General features: G+C 38.2%; 1 protein-coding gene across 2 annotated transcripts in view; it reads right to left on the minus strand.

The window, feature by feature from the left end:
* Positions 1-21269, minus strand: part of OXSR1 (oxidative stress responsive kinase 1) — a 93194-nt gene that overhangs the window by 59987 nt on the left and 11938 nt on the right. The window contains exons 2-3 of one of the 2 annotated variants that reach the window (XM_026454881.1): positions 16123-16235; positions 7267-7375 (exon numbers count right to left, since the gene is read on the minus strand). In XM_026454881.1, coding sequence (XP_026310666.1) covers positions 7267-7375; positions 16123-16235 — 222 coding nt within the window. Of the gene's footprint in view, positions 1-4667; positions 4804-7266; positions 7376-16122; positions 16236-21269 lie in introns of those variants that run through there. The other variant, XM_026454882.1, reaches the window with a different exon arrangement.

Consider the following 21269-nt stretch of genomic DNA (forward strand, 5'->3'; position numbering starts at 1 on the left):
ACACACTTAACAAGAAAAAATATACTTCCAAATACATAGAAAGAAGATGGAATTCTCAAAAACATGAAGGACTGAACACAAGCTTATTTTAGCTCCTACTTAAAATCCACTAACTTGGTAAACTTAGTTAAAAAGGCATAAACCCATAATTTAAAAAGAGAACAGGAAAGATAACAGAAGAGAGATGGCAACAATATTCTGGAAGATAGCAGAAAAAGAAAAAGTAAATAAGCACAGTGGAGAAATCTGAACTTCAGTGCTTACAGAGGAGCTATGCCATTTAGGACAAAGTGATCCCTACCCAGAGCTCCAGAAAGGCTCAGAACTACACACACCAAGTACCATATGTGAGGAAGGAGTGAAGGAAAGGGTTGAAAACAGAGAAACTGGTTGAAAGTTCAGATAAGAGAGAATAAGATTCTCAGATCCCTCTTCCTCCCTGAGGCTTGCCCACTAATACTCTCCACCTCCAGTAGGACATAGGCAGTTTATTCTCTGAAGAGAGTGAACCAGAGAGGCTCACTCTCCAGACAGCTTCCAGACAGGTTTTCCTAACACATTATTACAGTGGTTCTTTCCCCTCTCCATTGCTGGAATTCATAAGTTTGTGATCCAGAAGGGGAGAGACCTCAGGAAGAAGTTTGTTCTGCTTAATCAACCACACATTAATCCCCAAAGCAAAGCGATTATACCAAAGGGCCACATGTTTCACTGTTCAAGAAATCCAGGTCACATAAGTACTGCTTAGTAAGAAAACAATTATATTAACACTGTTCATAAACACTGTTTATAATGTAATACCTAAAATTATCATAAACACTGTTTATAACATAATACCTAAAATAGGGAATGCAAAGGAAAACCAATTCCTACTGGAAATGAAAAACTAACACAACTTATTCACTTAACAATTAAGCCGTATTACATTACATGTGAGATCTAAGACTGGGTGCCACCAAATACGACAATATAGACAAGATATACATGACATGATTGCTGACTTTAAGGGAACTTCCAGTCTGGCAGATCAAATAAATGCAGCATCAAATATCTTGGGGCACATAAAAAGTGACTAAGTCTGTAAAGAGTTTGAAGCAGGAACTCCTTTTCAAACTTTTAGATTTTTATTGATTTTACATCATCCAATGATCAATGGGGAGATTAAAGCAATGCACATCTCTAGTGTATGTCCAGAACAGACATTGTGAACAAAGTTTTAAGAAACCCTTCTTTGGCATAACAATTTATCTTCAGTTTCAAACTCCTCCCAACAATGTAATTCTCATGGGTGGAGGAATTGTCACTAAGACCTTCATCCTTAACTGAGAGATAATGGTCCTGTAAGATCCCCCGCTTCTTATCCATTTGGTTTTCTAAGTCTCTTGTAGCCTCTAACTCGATGACTGTGTTTATAATCCTCCATCCTCAAACATCAAAATTATGAAGAATTCATGTCAGCTAAGAGAAAGGTGAAGAGAAAATATGCTAAGCAAAAGGGGGCAGATTATCACTGAATGACTCAATTAACACCTAAAGTAGGAATAACAAGGAAAATTTATAACCGCGTATGTAGTATCTTGTCCTCATGCACAATTTGTAAGAAATAGTATATAGGGATAATCTGTTCTCAAACTTTAATGTGTGAAGGAATTACTTGGCAAGCTAGTAAAATGCATATTCCTAGGCCCTATAAGACAGTGATTCAAGGGAACTGAGGTAGGGCCCAAGAAGCTGGATTTTTAAAAGGCATTTAACAACTTAGATTACTTTGATGAAAGTTGTTCTTTAAAATCCAAACATTTTTCAGAGTAAAAGTAAATAAATCAAATAATGGGAAACAGGGTATTTGGTACAAATTTTGTAACAAAGCCAGAAGTTTAAATGTAGATCATCTATTCCCAAAAAATAATTCCCTGTCAGGCCTGTGGCATGGAACATTTAAAAAGCAATGCAAAACTTTAAATTGTCCAATAAAATCATTATAGAATATAAAAATAATATTGACAAAGTAGTGAAGTGGCTGCTGTCTTCAGACACTTGTTAAGTCTGAAAATTATAACTCAAACTAATGACCCCATCAACAAATTAATTTCCTCACTTTACTAGTATGAAAAGATACTCTTTAAATATAAAATCAACTCATTCAATTTAGTTACTGGTATCTCTAAGAAGTTTTAATCAATCTTTAGCCACTACTATGTCTTCCTAAGCCTCAGAAGGTTTCAAAGGGGCCAAAGTTTGCTTGGTCTGAATATTCCATTTTAGACCAAAAGATGTTATAGAAATTTTAAAACCCTGCATTGTTGCTTGAACATCCAAAGCTGGTCACTATTAATATCAGACATTTTATCTGGGTCCTCCTTTAGATCAAGGAAGTCCCCATGCACTTTATCTCTTAGAAAAAGACAAAGTTGAGGGCAGCCTTAAACAACTATCTCAGACAGTGAATTTACCTTAGATTTCTGCATTTCTACACTTCCTCCCTTAAAGTACTATAGGTAACTCTTTTTTCCTCTCAGAAGTTTTCTTAATTACTTTGATTTCTAAAAAGCTTACATTTGCAGTTTGGTGCTAATAAACTGGAAATAGCTATTTATACCAAAAGTGCTTCTAACTTCTAAAGCTTAACTTCCTGGAGTAATAAATCCCAACATTCAACATGAGAGTTTTAATTAGCAAAGATAGGAATATTACAGTTATAAGGAAGCATCATTAAATGATTATAATATTGACACAATTAAACTATTTAACCAGGATGTACACCTGGTTGGTGGGATAAAAGTGACACTCACTATTCATTTTATGATTTAACTAACTTATTAAAGTCTACATCAGTACAATGTTCCTAAATCAAAACTACGCTTTTGTTTTCAATATTCTGACTGAAAAAGTTGATGTGAAAGAAGGTACCCTATACATATTTCTGTTAACTCTGGTTATTTATATTTTTTAATTTTGGGAGCCTCTGCTTATCAGTAAGCCTATTCCAAGAGTCCTCTTCTCTCATTCTCTCTGCTCCAACTGTGAATCTGTCAGTTCTCAAGACATATACACACTCCATCCTGTCTTCATCCCCGTTTCCACAGTATTCTCTCTAGCTGGATCACATCTCCCATCCTTCTCCAGCCTCCATTTCACCTAGCTAATTATTAGTTATTCTTTTTAATTTTAATTTTTTTTTAGAGACGGAGTCTCACTCTGTCACCCAGGCTAGACTGTAGTGGCAAGATCATGGCTTGCCGTAACCTCAAACTCCTGGCCTCAAGCTATCCTCCAGCCTCCCAAGTAGCCAGGGCTACAGGTCCAAACTTAGCTAGTTGTTTTATTTTTGGTAGAGACAGGGTCTTGCCATATTGCCCAGGCTGGGCTGTTGAACTCCTAGCCTAAAGCAATCCTTCTGCCTTGGCCTCCCAAAGCACCGAGATAGCAGGCATGAGCCACCTCACCCAGCCAATTATTACTTATTCTTTAGATCTCAGGTGGACATCATCTCCAGAGGCAAATCTTAGTTAATCCCACTGCAACTGTTCTCCCTCAATAAGGTTAAGTTCTCCTGGAATCTGTTCCCATAGTCCACAAGAGCAAGGATCTGATGGCTTTATTCACCAATGTACTGGAGATCAATAAGTATTTGATGAATGTCATTTTAAGTAAGCTATAATCCTGACACATCTTCCTCCTGTTTAAACAAAAAAATGTAAGCTGTGCTTAGTTCTAACTTTTGTTTTCTAAATGTTGCCTAATGTATCACCTCGGTTTAAATGTTTATTCATTTTATAACAACAAAAGCAAGATTTCATTTTCCTAAAAAGTGCAAAATTTTTAATATTTAAAAGGTTTAGATGTAATGACCATGTTGACTCATAAAAATATAAGCACTTATAAAAAGAGTTATGACTAACTGGAACACATTAGAAAATTATCCTCCAGGAAATCTCCTGAGGGCTAGGCCAGAAAAATTGGGTAATGTCCCAGAAAACCTAAGACCAAGAGGGACGAAGTGCTACATTTAAAAGACATCCCACCCATCTACATGTCCTGCCCCTTCTATGATCAAAACATATACTCGGCCGGGCGCGGTGGCTCAAGCCTGTAATCCCAGCACTTTGGGAGGCCGAGACGGGCGGATCACGAGGTCAGGAGATCGAGACCATCCTGGCTAACACGGTGAAACCCCGTCTCTACTAAAAAAAATACAAAAAACTAGCCGGGCGAGGTGGCGGTCGCCTGTAGTCCCAGCTACTCGGGAGGCTGAGGCGGGAGAATGGCGTAAACCCGGGAGGCGGAGCTTGCAGTGAGCAGAGATCTTGCCACTGCACTCCGGCCTGGTTGACAGAGCAAGACCCTGTCTCCAAAAAAAACAAAACAAAACAAAAAAAAAAAACATATACTCACTGAGAGAGGAACAGGAATTCTAAAAAAAAAACAAAACAAAAAAAAAACAAAACAAAACAAAACAAAAACACAGTCGTTCTGCCTAGGAGTAGCAGAAAGCATAGGCTGGCATACAGGTATGGACGAGAGAATTAAGCAAATCAAACAATTTATTCCCACTCATCAGAGGACTTTTTTGCAAAACATTAAAAATTTTGTATTACATATTCTTGAAAATTACAAATAAAGAAAATTATGCTATAGGTGATCAATAACGAAAGACACAGTATTACCTAATACTCCCATATCTCTCCATACTGAAAGAACCATGCTTGACCACCATCTTGAAAGGTGGTAGGTGTTAGCAAGGCTTCCAACCATCATATGAACAGGGCCTTTAACAAAGCAATCCAGTTTCTCCAGTGTGTCACTAATGGGATTGAAACAAAAAGGTGATTCTGGCTACACTGAAAAGCATCAAATGGCAAGGGCTTATTACTATTCATGACTAAAATTTCTTGTGCACCTATTACATGTCAGTACAGCACATGATACATGATTTACATGTATCATCTCATATACTCCTCATCAATACCCTGAAATGCAGAAAGGTATCCCCATTTAACAGACAAGTAAAAAGTTTCAAAGAGCTGAAAGAGTTTTCCCAATGACATACAATTGCTAAGCAGAAAAACTGAAATTTAATTCTAAAGCCTTATGTTGTTTACAGTCTTTCTGGGGAAGTATGGTGTTCAGTGAGATATAGCAATAAAATTGCAAACTAAACAAATATGGATTATCTTTTCTGTAACTCTACATTCTAAGATGGAAAATCATACTCCCCACAAAATACACATGCAAGCAAAAACCAACCAGCATAGTGATAGGAAGGCCAGTGTGGCTCCATCACTCACTAGTCCTACCAGTCTTGCCATGTGATTCAAATCCATGCCTTGGCAAAATGACTAATTTACCAAATGGCATGAGCTTTTGGGTAACCAAAATAAAATGTTCGATCTATACATGCCAAGGTTTCACAGTTTGCAATCAGCAATATTTATACTTTATTGTAAGAATAAAGTAGAAATAATTGTATATATATTGCAAGATAAAGCACTTAAGTAATTATGTTAATATTGGGTAGCAAACTTTTCTGTGTAAAGGAAAAGAGATTCAAGCTTAAAAAATCTATGAATTAAACTTGTATTGGAAACTTGTATTAATGTCAAATTATAATTTTATTTTTAATATACTGTATTTCCAAGCTCTAAGCTCTAGAAGCAATTACACTAGAGTAGTAATGAGCACTCCAAGCATCCAAGTTATGCTTTCTAAGTACCATTCCAGAGAAAAAATACCAAAGCTCATTAGAGTACTGGCTGATTCAGGGTCTGAATAAATGAATACAAATATAACCCTAGGGAATCTTGAACTAAAAAGTTAAGGATGTAATGAAAGACTGATGAGTTCAGGTCAAGAGGACACAAGAGTGACTCTGAAAGGGCTCCCACTGACAATTCTGGACAACCTGCATACCAAAAAGAATAGAGTATAACTGATGGAAAGACACTGAATACATAAAAATCCTTGGATCTATAATAATACTCAAAAAAGTGAAAGTCCTAACCAACTGGAAAAGGAAAATTTTTAAACCCTCTCTACTACTGGAGATGATTACTAAACAAAATTTTTACTCTAAAACTTGATCCTTAAAAAAGACTCAATTATTTATCTTGCCTTTTCAGTAGGAACTAGAGTACAGATTAATCAGTGTCCCAGTTGATATGGAAAAGTTCTTCATATAAGGATGTCAGTTTATAAATATAAAAGAAATGATGCTGTAAGAAAACTCACCGTTTTACAACCCCTGATGAAATAACTGACTCAAACAAGGATTCAAACAACGAATGTGAAAACCATTAAGATAAAAGACTTACGGAGAACTGGACACTCACTGGATACTCACAAAGTAAAATCTCACAGATTACTTGCTAGCTACAAAGGGGAAAATGTTACCTTTTCCATGGAGAGGCCTGGCTGTCCTAATCTTAAGCAAACACAACTAACATCACTATTAAAGATACAACCAGATAGCAAATATTTCCTGATGTTATGCAATATGAAATACACAGCATCACCAAGAAGTATCCTCCCACAAAATATTTAACTTGAATTTAATCAAGCATTTAGATCTAATTTTCAATATACAAAAAATAGAGGACTACAGATAAAGTTAAATACCACCAAGAAGAAATAATCAGATAAATCCAGAATATGGCATATTCTACAAGATAACTGGCCTAGACTCTTCAGTAAGTTTACATCATGGAAGGCAGGAAGCAAGAAGGAAGCATCCTAAAATATGAGAGACTTAGACCAGGCACAATGGCTCACACCTGTAATCCCAGCACTTTGGGAGGCCATGGTGGAAGGATCTCTTGAAGACAGGAGTTAGAGATGAGCCTGGGCAACAAAGTGAGACCTCATCTCCAAAAAAAAATTATATTAAATTAAATAATAAAATTAGCTGAGCATGGTGGTACATGCCTGTTGTCTCAGCTACTTGGGAGGCTGAGACGGGAGGATCACTTGAACCCAGCAGTTTGAGGCTGCAGTGAGCCATGATTGCACCACTGCACCCCAGCCTGGGTGACAGAGCCAGCCAGTCTCTAAAAAAAATTAAGAGAGATTTAAGCAGCATGACAACGAAATGAAGCAAATGCAATGTGTGAAACCTGTCTTGGCTCATAGATTAGCATCTTCAGCAGATACTATATTTTCAGTATGTCCTCAAATGCAAATGTCCATGAAAATGAAATCATAATAGAAAAGGAAACTTTTATTAACTTTTCAAACCATGGTACTTATAGCATTTCCTTGTACTCTACTCACCTCCACTTAGCAGCTTCATGACAAGCCACAGCTCATCTTTTACCACAAAAGACGTGTAGTAAGATACAATATTAGGATGATGGCATTGACTCATGGCTTGAATTTCTTTCTACAAAGAAGAGAAAACATAATAATTCATTATATGAAAGCCTAAAACAAATGTTGTGAGTTAGCAAATCCAGATTTTGAAATCTCAAGATTTTGTCACACCTTTCTGGGATCTCCATGACTCTGATTTCTTCAAGAATGGTTAAACCAATAAAACCACTTTGTCTCCCTCAGTCCATTCTGATTCAACTTCTTCCTCCACTCATTACACTAGTAATCTTTCAAACTAGAAACATACTATTTAACACACCCTGGCACAACACTCCAGGAGGCCTCCTTTGGGACATGTATTTTTGCTTCAAGGTGCCCTTGAAGAACCATCTTGGGAAATTTGGTTTTATAGCTATAAAGGATATTAACTAATAAACAGGTTTTTTTTTTATAGTTTGTGTAGGGATTTCTTTTTCTTTGCAAAATATTACTTCATTCTGTTTTTGTGAAATGATTAACAATTCTCACACTAAAGAGAAATAAAATGAAATAGGACAATGTCAAAAACTAAATCCAGAGTAGAAATCTGAGCCAAAAGTCTAAGCTTACTCTATCTCAGCTTATGATTTTAAATTAGATTTGGTATGACAAAATGCCTTATAAAGCGTTGTGTGATGAGGGCCCTATTTACCTGCTTCTTTTAACTCTGGACATTTAACCCTATTGTGCCTCAGTCTCAAATACACTTCCCCTATCATCTCTGCCTAGCTAACTCCAATTCTTCCTTCTGAAGGACTGTCTCAGTCTAGACAGAATTTCCTCCCAGCTTCCCGGATTTAGTTAAATGCTCCTTCTCTTAGCTTCCAAGCACCCGGTGTATCTCCTCCCATTATGGTACATAAAATACTGGATAGTACATTGTGTGCTTATCTGTCTGTCTCTCCCTTCTAGGCTGAGAGCTCCATGAAGGCAAGTACTTAAAAGTAGATTCTCAATCACTGTGGAACTTACCTGACCATACTATAATTGCCTATTTCTTTTCACATCCCCCACAAAACCGTAAGCTCAGTGAGAACTAAAACTGTTCTTAGCACATATCATTATGCCTGGCACAGAGTACACCTTTAATAAATATTTGTTGAATGAATGAAATACTACAGCACTTTATATGGCCTTTCACCTATTAATGTACCTGCCCTATGCCCTTGGGATTTGTTCAGTAAGATCAATTGTGTGAAAGTCATTCATAATCCCTGATTCATGAGGAGTACTCAATAAATGCTAACTTTCAATTTCTCATCTTCTTTACTTGAATGCAACTTCCTTTATGGCAAGGATCTTGTCATATATATCTTGCAATCCCAAAGTCACCAGCACAGTCTTCTGTACGAAAAGCTAAGTAAATATGAAAGAAAAGGAAGAAAGAACTAAAGTAAGCACCTTGCTATCAACAAAGTTATACAGAATTTCAAGGATAAGGTAAGTACATGTAAGAGGAAACAGATAAGAGAGCATACAGGTACCAAATGAGTAGTAAAGATGTTAAATGTTGCAAGATGATTCTGCTGAGAAAGAGCATAAAGGAAAAAAAGATAAAAGAATCTATAGGAAAGAACCATTAAGGTAGGCAAGTGTGAACAAAAAAGGCCTTTACAGAAGAGGTGGGAACCAGGTTTAATTCTATAGGATGGGGAGAAATAACAGTACAAGATGGTAGGCACATATGATTTTCATAAATGATGAAATACGTAAGACATCCAATGAGTAAATCTGTCTAGGATAAGAAGTTCATGTTTTCAACAGATATTTACAATACTAAGTGCCTACTATAATACCTAGTATGTGCCAAGTATAGTGCTAGGTACTCGATCACCATAGGGAGTCCTCATGAAACTTACAGTTTGGTAAAGAAGTTAGACAAATACTACTTTACAATACAGACTAATAAACAGCTTGACAGGGGAAGAACTAGACACTACATGATTTCATTGGAGAGGCACATTAAAAACTAGGAGTCATAACATGGAAGGCTTGGAAGTTTCCTACATTAACACTCCAACAGGAAAGGAAGTAGGTTTTTAAGATTTTTGATTGTTTAATTAACTAGGACTAGATCATAAAGGACCTTGAAAGTATACTAAAAAAGTAGGCTTCATCCTAACAGCAATGGAAAGATATCAAAGGTTTAACTATATTATACATTTTCATAAATCACCCTTGGATGCCACGTAGAAAATCAATGAAGAAGACAAGACTAGAGACAAGGCTTCTGTTTAGGTTGTTGCCACGTGAGTGAGAGATGACAGAGAAATGATAAACAGCTAATTTATCAGTTCTGATTACTGGACTACAGTTAATATTAGGGCAAGTTGGGTGGATAGCATAAGGAAACTCTGTACTACTTTTGCAATTCTTCTGTAAGTTTTAAGTTATCTCAAAAGGTCAAAAAATTAGTGGCAGTATGAATGAAACGGGAAGAGTCAAGAGATAATAACAGAGAGGTACAAACAATAGGATTTGGTGACTAACTGATAGGGAAGGTGAAGGAAAGAAAAATCACATGACAGTGACAATGCAAAGAGTTAGGGTCAAATTATGGAAGGTCTTAAATGTTAAGCTAAGGGTTTTGAGCTTTAATCTGGAAAGGGGAGTACTACAAAGCGTTTTCTAGCAGGAGACTATCAAAAAAGTACAAAATTCAAAGATGAAAAGGGGCTTAAATATTCTTTTTCTTGCTTCTATTCCTTTAAAGGGGAAGGGGAAATCTTCTCGTACCTTAACTACCAGTAGAGTTCTCCTTTCCTCCTTTCAAAAAGAAAAATAAATACATAAATGAGTCACAAGAGTGGTATATGAATACTGACTTAAATGACCCAGCAGCTTCCTCAACCACCTAGAAGTGAATTCCTGGTCAGGTACAATGGCTCACCCCTGTAATCCCAGTACTTTGGGAGGCTCAAGTAAGAAGATACCTTAAGCCCAGGAGTTTGAGATCAGCCTGGGCAACAGAGTGAGACTCTGTCTCTATTTAAAAAATAAATTAATAAAATAAATAAATAAAATGAATTCTACCCCTTCTAATGAAACTGCTTTCTTGAAAATCTCTTATTGTCTGCTAGAGCCAGATTTTTTGTTTGAACTATATAGTTCTCCACCTCAAGCTTTCTGAAGCCTTTTTTTTCTTAATGGTAACTTTTTATTCCTTCCTGAAATTCACTCACCATCATTTCTACCATTACTTTCTGGTTTTCTAATTCCCTAAATGTAGTCAGTTTTCCTCCATTTCACACACCCAAATAAAGTTAATTTATTCATTCATTCATATACGATAAACAAAATAAAGTCTCTGCTTTAACTGAGTGCTCATTCTAGTACTAATGTATTTTCCATCCAGGAAATCTGTGTTTTCCTTTCCATTACTACCATCACTGCCCGAATTTAGAGTCTCGATATCTCTGTATAGCCCAGTGTACCTCAAACTATGTGTTATAATTTATATGGGTCATGAAATAAATTTAGTGGATTGTATTTTAAAAAGATGAATAAATAGGATAGAAAATGAGAGGACATTCTATATAATATGAAAATGTTGGCCGGGTGCGGTGGCTCAAGCTTGTAATCCCAGCACTTTGGGAGGCCGAGGCGGGCAGATCACGAGGTCAGGAGATCGAGACCATCCTGGCTAACACGGTGAAACCCCGTCTCTACTAAAAAATACAAAAAAAACAAGCCGGGCGAGGTGGCAGGCGCCTGTCGTCCCAGCTACTCGGGAGGCTGAGGCAGGAGAATGGCGTAAACCTGGGAGGCAGAGCTTGCAGTGAGCCGAGATCCGGCCACCGCACTCCAGCCTGGGTGACAGGGCGAGACTCCGTCTCAAAAAAAAAAAAAAAAAAAAAAGAAAATGTTTCAGTTATAATATTTATGAATATATATCTTTAAATACCAGGTAATGATAAAATATATCTTTCTTAGTGAGGGTCTTATTTTCAAAGTTTTACAAAGTTGTTGGTCTAGACTACAGCAAAGCCTACTAACTAGTCTCTTTGTCACTGATCTCTTACTCCTTTGCAATTCACTTTGCCAAATATTACAGAATTAATCTACTCGGATGGCTATGACAAAAAAGATGAACAATAACAAGTATTGGTGAGGATATAGAGAAACTGAAACCCTCATACATTGCTGGTGAGAATGTAAAACGGTACATCTACTCTGAAAAATAGCTTGGCAATTTTTCAAAAAGTTAAACACAGAGTTACCATATTACCCAGCAATTCTACTCTTAGGTATACATCCAAGATAATAAAACTAAAATGTACACATAAAGACTTGCACACAGATGTTCATCACGACATTACTGATAAAAGCCAAGAAGTAGAAACAGCCCAAATGCCCAACAACTGATGAAAGGACAAATAATATGTGGTATACCTATATAATGGACTGTTATTCACCAATAAGAAAGGAAAAAAGAACTGATACATGCTACAATATGAATGAACTTTGGAAACATGCTAAATGAAAGCCAGACACAAAAGGCCACACATTGTATGAACCTATTTATATGAAATGTCCAGAATAGGCAAATCTATGCAGACAGACAGCAGATTAGTTATTGCCTAGGGCTGAGGGGAGGAAAGAATAAAGAATGAGTGGTCATGGGTATGGAGTTTCTTTTTGGGGCGATAGTGGTGATGGTTGCACAACTTTGCGAATATACTAAAAACCACAGCATTATACATTTTTAAATGGTAAATTTATGATACATGAATTTTATATCAATAAGGCTATTATGTTTTAAAAAGTGTTATAAAACTAAACTTCCTAAAACTCGGTTCTAATGAAGTCATTTCCCTTTAAAAAAAAAAAACAAAACTTCAAAGACATTTGCCGCTATTTCTGTAGCTATCAACATTTCCTATCAAATAAAATCCTAATTCTTTTTACCTATTATTTCTTCTTTATGGTCTCTAGGCTGTCTACTATTCTTTCCTGATTTTAAACCCCTGCCAGGCAGAGGTGCCATCTATGCCCGTTTAAAGTCTACACAGCCCTGGTGGCCCAGGCCACAAACATTTCCACAAAGCCCTCCATTTTCACAATTAGAAGCTCTCTTCCTCCTCTTTCTTTCACACTGCTTTTTTTTTGGAGACAGGGCCGCACTCTGTGCCACCCAGGCTGGAGTGCAGTGCCATGAACATGACTCACTGCAGCATTGACATCCTAGGCTCAAGCAATCTTCCCACCTTAGTCTCCTAAGTAGCTGCGGTAACAGGTGCATACCACTACGCCCAGCTAATTTTTTTATTTCCCATTCTAGAGACGAGGTCTCACCATGTTACCCAGGCTAATCTCGAACTCCTAGCCTGAAGTGATCCTCCTGCCTCAGCCTCCCAAAGTGCTGGGATTACAGGCGTGAGCAACCGTCCCCAGCAGTAGGTTCTTAAATATTGGATTTTATTTTAAATTTTGTATCATATAAGTTTTGTGCCATTTCTTGTTTGTTTTCTGAGACAGAGTCTTACTCTGTCACCCAAGCTGGAGTGCAGTGGCACAATCTTGGCCCACCGTAACCTCCGTGTCCCAGGGTTCAAGCAATTCTCCCGCCTCAGCCTCCTGTGTAGCTGGGACTACAAGCGCGTGCCACCACGTCTGGCTAATTTCTGCATTTTTAGTAAAGACGGGGTTTCACCATGTTGGCCAGGCTGGTCTCAAACTCGACCTCAGGTGATCTGCCTGCCTCTGCCTCCCAAAGTGCTGGGATTACAGGTATGAGCTACCATGCCTGGCCCTCTTTCAAATTACTTTATACCTCCCCTGAGACATTTGTCGCACTCTGCCTTGGTACGACAGGCAAGAACCTTAACTCTTTAACTAGATGTGAAACACCTGATAGAAGAACATTTTAAGCCTCTTGATGTTGCCCATAGATGTCCAATGACTTTAGTCCTAGCATCTGTCAGACGAGAAATATTTCAAAATACTACAATGTGTCTTTCTTACGAGAAAAGCATAGGAGTACAATCTCTGGAAAAATAAATGCAGTAAGATTTGATAGCTGATTTTCCCATCACACTTAGCAAAGGTCATCAGATAGAAAATATATGACAAGAGAAAGAAGCAATGCACTGACCCCTCACTAGTAATTGTCATACATGATACACACCTGTTAGCCCAGTTTACATCAGCACTCTTTGGAGAACCCAAAGAGTGTTGCATTATAATAAAGATGGCTTTGAAAATAAATTTTAATATTACAACATCAAAAGTTTAGTACGCTGATCTCATAGACTTTTTTTAAGAAAACTGAAGGATTTCACATCTCTCAGGAATAGAGCCCCTGGCACTCAGATATCAGTATCCTGTAGAACAGGTCCTGGTATCACAAACAAATCAGGTATTCTCTGCATTCCTGATGTTTCTTCAGTATGTAGTGAGATCTTACCTGCTTACTTCCCCCACCCCCAAAAACCCAAGTATCTTAAACTTGCTTTACTAAAATGTACTTTCCCCCCCTTATTTGCCAAGTATTAATATATGCAAACTATATTTGCAACACAAAGCTTATTGAAACATGAGCAAAATGTACACATATCTAATCAATTTTCTTTTTAATAAAATATAACAAATTTGCATGTCTTTAAAAGGCCCTAATGTAAGAACAAAAATATTGCTTTCAAGAATGTCAAATGATATTTAAAAGGAAATGTCCAGCCAGGCACAGTGGCTCATGCCTGTAATCCCAGCACTTTGGGAGGCTGAGGCAGGCAGATCACCTGAGGTCAGGAGTTCGAGACCAGCCTGGCCAACATGGTGAAACCCCATCTCTACTAAAAATTGAAAAATTAGCTGGGTGTGGTGTCGTGCGCCTGTAATCCCAGCTATTCGAGAGGCTGAGGTAGAAGAATTGCTTGAACCTGGGAGGCAGAGGTCGCAGTGAGCCAATATCATGCCACTGCATTCCAGCCTGGGAGACAGAGCGAGACTCCATCTCAAAAAAAACAAAAAAAAAAAAAAGAAAAGAAATGTTCTTCCTACTTTTGAACTAAGATTATAATCATTTTATTAGTACTATACTAAGTAGACAATAATAGACTTAAGTCAGAAAGACCTGATTTTTAATCCAGACTCTGTCACTTATTATATGATTTACTTCCTTCATCTATAAAACAGAGCTACTACTTAGCTCATGGAGATGTGTGTGAGGTTAAAGCAAACTGAAGTGCCTAGCACTGAAAGATGTTTGCTATTATCATCAAGTGAACTTAAGTTATTTAAACTTTGAGCCTCAGCTTAATCATGAAGCAGTAAATAATAAGACTTTCATTTTACTCTATCCTTATCGATTAAATAACTGGCAAATTATAGGTTTTCATACTGGACTTCTCAAGTTCTAGTCTTAATATGTAGGTTAAAATTTTTGTTTTTAACAGAATTAGTTTGCAGTTTATCAACTTCTTTTATCATCACTGCAGTTCAAGTGTCCAAACGGTGCTCTAAAGTATTATGGTATGTATCAATCCAAGATCTTCAAATAAGATTTTCAAATAAGATTTCAATCAGCATTTCCTTCCAAGAAAGCGTTCTCTCACAAAGATGGCTCAAGATCATTCCAGCAACCCACTCCTTCAGGTCCTGCTCGTACATTACCAATTGCTAAAGAAATACATTTGTCTTGTCCATCTCATATATAATTATATATTATGCTATATATAATTCCATTACCTCTTTTTCTTTAATTCCAATTATTCCCTAATGCTCAGTACAGACACCACCAGAAATAAAATACAATTTGGGACAGTGAAAAAAACTTCTGGATGGGCAGGTCATTCCAGTCCTAATACCTGATCTTTCTAGCACTAGCTGTACATGCTCTTAAAGAAATGACTTAATAAAATAACAATATTAGTTCATATTTGTATGGCAGTTTAGAGTTTTCAAATACTGTATCATTTGAGCCTCAAGAAAAAGCTCATAAGGTATCCAAAGCAAGCATTATTATTTTCGTTAAGCCAAAGAAACTGAAAATTTTGAAATAATAATAAGTAATTTTAAAAACTAGTTTCCCTTGCTGAGCACTGACTATATACTTAAAACTATTCTGGGTATCACAATGCATAAAAGAAGTACAATACAATCCCTGTATGGTTACATTTTAATGTCACAGAACATCTTACAGCTATTGCTTAGAACTTCCTTGTCTTCTTCCTTTCCCTAGCCTTTGAAGAAGCTAATGCTGCTTGCGGGTTGTTCTATATCTTATATCAACTATCAGAATAAAAGTTTAAAAGGCCAGAGCGTTTTAAAGGATATTCCTTTTGACCCAGGAATCACAATTCCATGGTATTATTTTAAGGGAACACAGAAGTAAGCATTGTTTGTAACAATAAAAAACAGGAAACAAGGTAATTAGCAAATATCAGAGAACAGTTAATAAACTATGGTCTGTTCAACAGAATACTATACACATATTGTAAATGATACTGATTCATATTTACAGACACAGAAGCAGTTCTATGATAAATGATTAAATGAAAAGAGCAAGGATCTGATTACATTATCATAAAAATACAAATATATTCAAATGTTCACTCTGAAAGGTTATATATTAAATGTTAATCTCAGAGTAAGAATATTGTAACTTTTTTCTTTCTACTTATCCAGACTTTATACATTTTACAATGAATATTACTTAATGAAGAAATCATAAACCTTTTTTTAAAAAAGAAACAAATCAAAAAGTTCAAGTTATTTCCCATTGTAATGTGAATATATACAAGTATATCTCTCCATTTCAGAAGTATGAGATGTGCATACCAGGAGTTCATCCATGCTCGTTTGACATTTCTCAAGGTTTATCCGTTTGATTGCCACTTTCTCCTTTTTAGGGGCACAATAAGCTGCTTGGACCACAGCAGTTGCTCCACTCCCTAAAAACAAATACATAAAAGAGTAAATAAATAGATGAATATATAAGAATATGACATTTCTAAATCCCATACAATTTAAACAAGAGTAATCCTTACCTTGTTCCTACAGTGCCTAAAAGATACAGAAAAACACTCTAAAGAGTGTCAGTTAAAACAAAAGCCTCAACCATTTCATACGTATTGCCAATAAATACAGTGCAAAAAAAATGTCAAAACTGCTAGTATTCCAGTTGCAGGATACAATGGCATAGGCTCACATTTCCTCACTCTTCCCCTCCAAATACAACTAAATAGCCTAAAAATAATTCAACAATCAAAAGAGGACTCTGAAAGGTAGAAAGAGAGAGGCAGACTAGTTAGGGATCTCAAGACTTCAAGAAAACACCACAGTAAGTTCACTGGGTTTTCCCTTTGTCTCCCAAATATCCCAGACTGGACACAAGAGAGGCTTGTAAACTGGAATGAACACCACGAATGGATGGATCAGGCACATAAAGACAAATAAATAAATGAGAAAACTCTGCTGTCTCTGGCCAACAGTCTATGAAAGGGGCAGCTCAGCAGAGACCTAGTGGAGAGATACATTTTCCAGTCCCCACCCAGGACAGTGGTAAACCCAATCCACCCCAACATCAGCAGGGTCTCCACACTATGCTTCAAACAGTAGCAGGCCAGATTCACCACAGTGCCAGTCAGGTGTCTGCCCCACACATGTGGCAATGTCAAGCCAATCTGCCCTTAGCAGCAGCAGAGCCAGGGCCCCACATCCACAGGTCAGCCCAGGCAGCTGCAGAGATAGAACGGGAGTTCTAGAGGTGCCAAAAGAATAAAACAGAAAAAAATAGCATTGCAAGAGATCTGAAAACTGAATTACCATAGGATTACAGCTCACAAAAATAGGACAGGAGCTATACACTAAACTTAAATAGGGTAACTGCCTATTAAAAGAGAAGAATTAAATAGGATCAAGAGTCTCAGCCAGGTGCGGTGGCATGCACCTGTAATCCTAGCTAATCAGGAGGCTGAGGCAAGAGGATCATCTAAGGCCAGGAGTTAGAGACCAGCCTGGGAACATAGCAAGACCCTTTCTCATTAAAGAAAAACAAAACAAAAGAAGTCTCCTAACATAATAACCTAAATGTCCAAAGTACAATTAAAAAAAAAAAAAATGACGTGTCATACCAAGAACCAGGAAAAGCACACTTGAATGAGAAAAGAAAAAAGATGACCATACGATCATACTGATGCCAACACCAAGATAAATCAGATGTTGGAATTATCTGACAAGAATTTTAAAGCAGCCATCATAAAAGTGCTTCTACAAACAACTACAAAATCTTTTGAAACAGGCCGGGCACGGTGGCTCACGCCTGTAATCCCAGCACTTTGGGAGGCCAAGGTGGGCGGATCATGAGGTCAGGAGATCGAGACCATCCTGGCCAACATGGGTAAAACCCCATCTCTACTAAAAATACAAAAATTAGCTGGGCGTGGTGGTGCACACTTATAGTCCTAGCTACTTGGGAGGTTGAGGTGGGAGATCACTTGAGCCTGGGAGGCAGAGGTTGCAGTGAACCAAGAACAGGCCATTGCGTTCCAGCCTGGGAGACACAGTGATACTCTGTCTCAAAAAAAAAAATTGGAGTTATACAGACATGAGCCAGGGAGCAAATACTGACATATGCTTAAAAACACTGTTTTCATTATGAAAACATACTAAGTGACGCCAGGCACAAAAATCCATATATAGTATGATTTCAATTATATGAAATACCAAGATTATAAAAATCCATTGAAGCAGAAAGTAGATTAGTGGTTACCAGGTTCTGGAGGGAAGGAGAAATGGGGAGTATAGCTAATGAGTACAGTTGACCCATGAACAATGTGAATTTGAACTGCATGAGTCCACTTACATAAAGATTTTTTCCAGCCAGGAACAGTGTTTCACGCCAGTAATCCCAGCACTTCAGGAGGCTAAAGCTGGCGGATCACTTGAAACTGGAGTTCGAGACCAGGCTGGCCAACATGGCGGAACCCTGCCTTTACTAAAAATACAAAAATTAGGCTGGGCGCAGTGGCATGCCTGTAATCCCAACACTTTGGGAAGCTGAGGTGGGCAGATCATAGTGGGTCAGGAGATCAACACCATCTGGCCAACATAGTGAAACCCTGTCTCTACTAAAAATACAAAAATTAGCCAGGCATGGTGGCACACGCCTATAGTCCCTGCTACTTGGGAGGTTAAGGCAGGAAAATCACTTGAACCCGGAAGGCAGAGGTTACAATGAGCTGAGATTGCACCACTGCCCTCCAGCCTGGGCAACAGAGCAAAACTCCATTTCAAAAAAGAAGATTATTTCCAATCAAATGCAGATAGAAAATACAGTATTCACAAGATGAGAAACTCACATATATGGAGGGCTGACTTTTCACACAATGAGGGTTCTGCAGGACTAACTGCAGGACTTAAATATGCATGAATTTGGGTATACTTGGGATTCCTGGAACCAGTCGCCCACATATACTGAGGGACAACTGTACACTGTTTCTTTTGGAGTTATGAAAACATTCTGGAATTAATGGTGATGGTTGTACAACTCTGTAAGGATGCTGAATTGTACACTTTAAAAGGGTAAATTATAGGGTGTGTGAATTGTATCTCAATAAAGCTGTTACAGGCCAGAAATAATGGCTCACGCCTGTAATCCTAACACTTTGGGAGGCCAAGGTGAGAGGACTGCTTGAGTTCAGGAATTTGAGATCAGCATGGGCAACATAGCAAGACCCTGTCTATGAAAAATTTAAAAATTAGCCAGGCCAGGGGTGGGATGTGAGTCCAGCACTTTGGGAGGCCAAAGTGGATGGATCGCTTGAGCCCAGGAGTTCAAGACCAGCCTGGGCAACATAGTGGGACTCCATCCCTACCATAATACAAAATTTAGCCAGGCGTGGTGGTGCACATGTGTAGTCCCAGCTACTAGGGAGACTGAGGTAGGAGGATCGCCTGAGCCTGGGAGGTTGAGGCTGCAGCCACTGCACTCCAGCCTGGGTGACAAAAAAAAAAGCCACGTGTGGTGGTACACATCTGTAGTCCCACCTAGTCTGGAGCCTGAGGTGGGGAGGATCACTTGAGCCTGGGAGATTGAGGCTGCAGTGGGCCATAATCACACCACTGCACTCTAGCCTGAATGACAGAGAGAGACCCCATCTCGAAAGTAAAAGAAAATAAAATAAAGCTGTTATTTAAAAATCCTTTCAAATGTGCCAACACATTTCTAATACTAATGTGCTACAAACATTAAAAATTTAACATGAGGCCGGTGTGGTGGCTCATGCCTATAGACCTAGCACTTTGGGAGGTCAAGGCAGGCAGATCACTTGAGCTCAGGAGTTTGACATCAGCCTGGGCCACATGGCAAAACTTCATCTCTACAAAAAAAAAAAAAAAAAAAAAAAGAAGAAAATAGCTGGATATGGTGATGCAGGCCTGTTAGCTACTTGGGAGGCTGAGGCAGGAGAATCGCTTGAACCCAGGAGGCAGAGGTTGCAGTGAGCTGAGACTGCCCCACTGCACTCCGCCTGGGTGACAGAGCAAGACTCTGTCCCCAATATATATATATATATGTATATATGTGTACATATGCGTGTATATATATGATTTACACATATAACTATATAATTCAACAGAATTTGTGTTTGTTACATTTAAATTCATTTGAAAATCTCTCAATAAAGCCACACAAACACAACCATAGGCAACAGCAACATGGATAAATCCAAATCACAGTTCTGACAAACTAAGTAAAAATTCTGCACACAGCTGGGCGCAGTGGCTCACACCTGTAATAACAGCACTTTGGGAGGCCGAGGCAGGCGGCTCACTTGAGCCAAGGAGTTTGAAACCAGCCTGGCCAACATGGTGCATCCCTGTCTCTATTAAAACAATACAAAAATTAGCTGGGTGTCGTCGCACACGTCTGTACTGCCCGTTATTCAGGAGGCCGAGACACAAGAATTGCTTGAAGCTGGGAGGTGGAGGTTGCAGTAAGCTGAGATTGCACCACTGCCCTCCAGCCTGGGCAACAGAATAAGGCTCTGTCTCAAAAACCAAACAAACAAGTAATGGCACAAAACTCACATAATGCAAAATTTAAAATAAAATTCAATATTTAAGAACACACTTCTGGCGGTGGTGGCTCACATGTATAATCTCAGCACTTTGGGAAGCTGAAGCAGGAGGACCATTTGGGGCCAGGAATTCGAGACCAGCCTGGGCAACACAGTAAGACCCCATCTCTAAAATGAAAAATAAAAATATTAGCCGGGTGTGGTGGTGCACACCTGTAGTCCCAGCTACTTGGGAGGCTGAGGTGGAAGACTGCATGGGCCCAGGAGGTCAGTGCTGCAGTGAGCCATGTTCACACCACTACACTCCAGCCTGGGTGACAGAGTGAGACCTTGCCAAAAATAAAAATAAAAAATAAAAAAAGACAGAGAAAAAAAGGAAATAAAAAAGAAAAGAACATATTTAGCATTCAATAACATCATCCCATAGCGTACATAAACAACTTTGACAACAGTTTAGGAACATTAACTTTTACTGGATAAAAATCATCCAACAGGCTACTACTGAAATAGTTTGCAGTTGATCTGCTTCTTGGCTGAGCTCCCTTTGTTATGTGTATAAAACAGAGAGGCAGAATGGTAGTGCTTGCCATTAAGTTCCATCCCTCTGACATCCCATCCTCTTAATTATTTCTGCACAGAAGCCCTGAAGAAAGTTTAACTGCTTTCTCTTGCCTTCAGTGAGATGCCACTGGCTGACTCTTGGAAAACACCAGGAATAGGAGAAGTAAGCTAATCATGCTGGTCACAAATCTACAAGAAAGGCATTTCTCAAGTCACAGGAGACATAACATGGTCTCTGCAAGGTACCTTTGGTCCCAGAAAACAGACATCTTCTAATATGTAAATGTGTTCACTGATTCTTTACAATATTTTTACAAATGTACTATCCAGTGGTATTCTTTTTAA

The sequence above is a fragment of the Piliocolobus tephrosceles genome, chromosome 2 (assembly GCF_002776525.5).
Source record: "Piliocolobus tephrosceles isolate RC106 chromosome 2, ASM277652v3, whole genome shotgun sequence".
Classification (NCBI taxonomy): Eukaryota; Metazoa; Chordata; class Mammalia; order Primates; family Cercopithecidae; genus Piliocolobus; species Piliocolobus tephrosceles.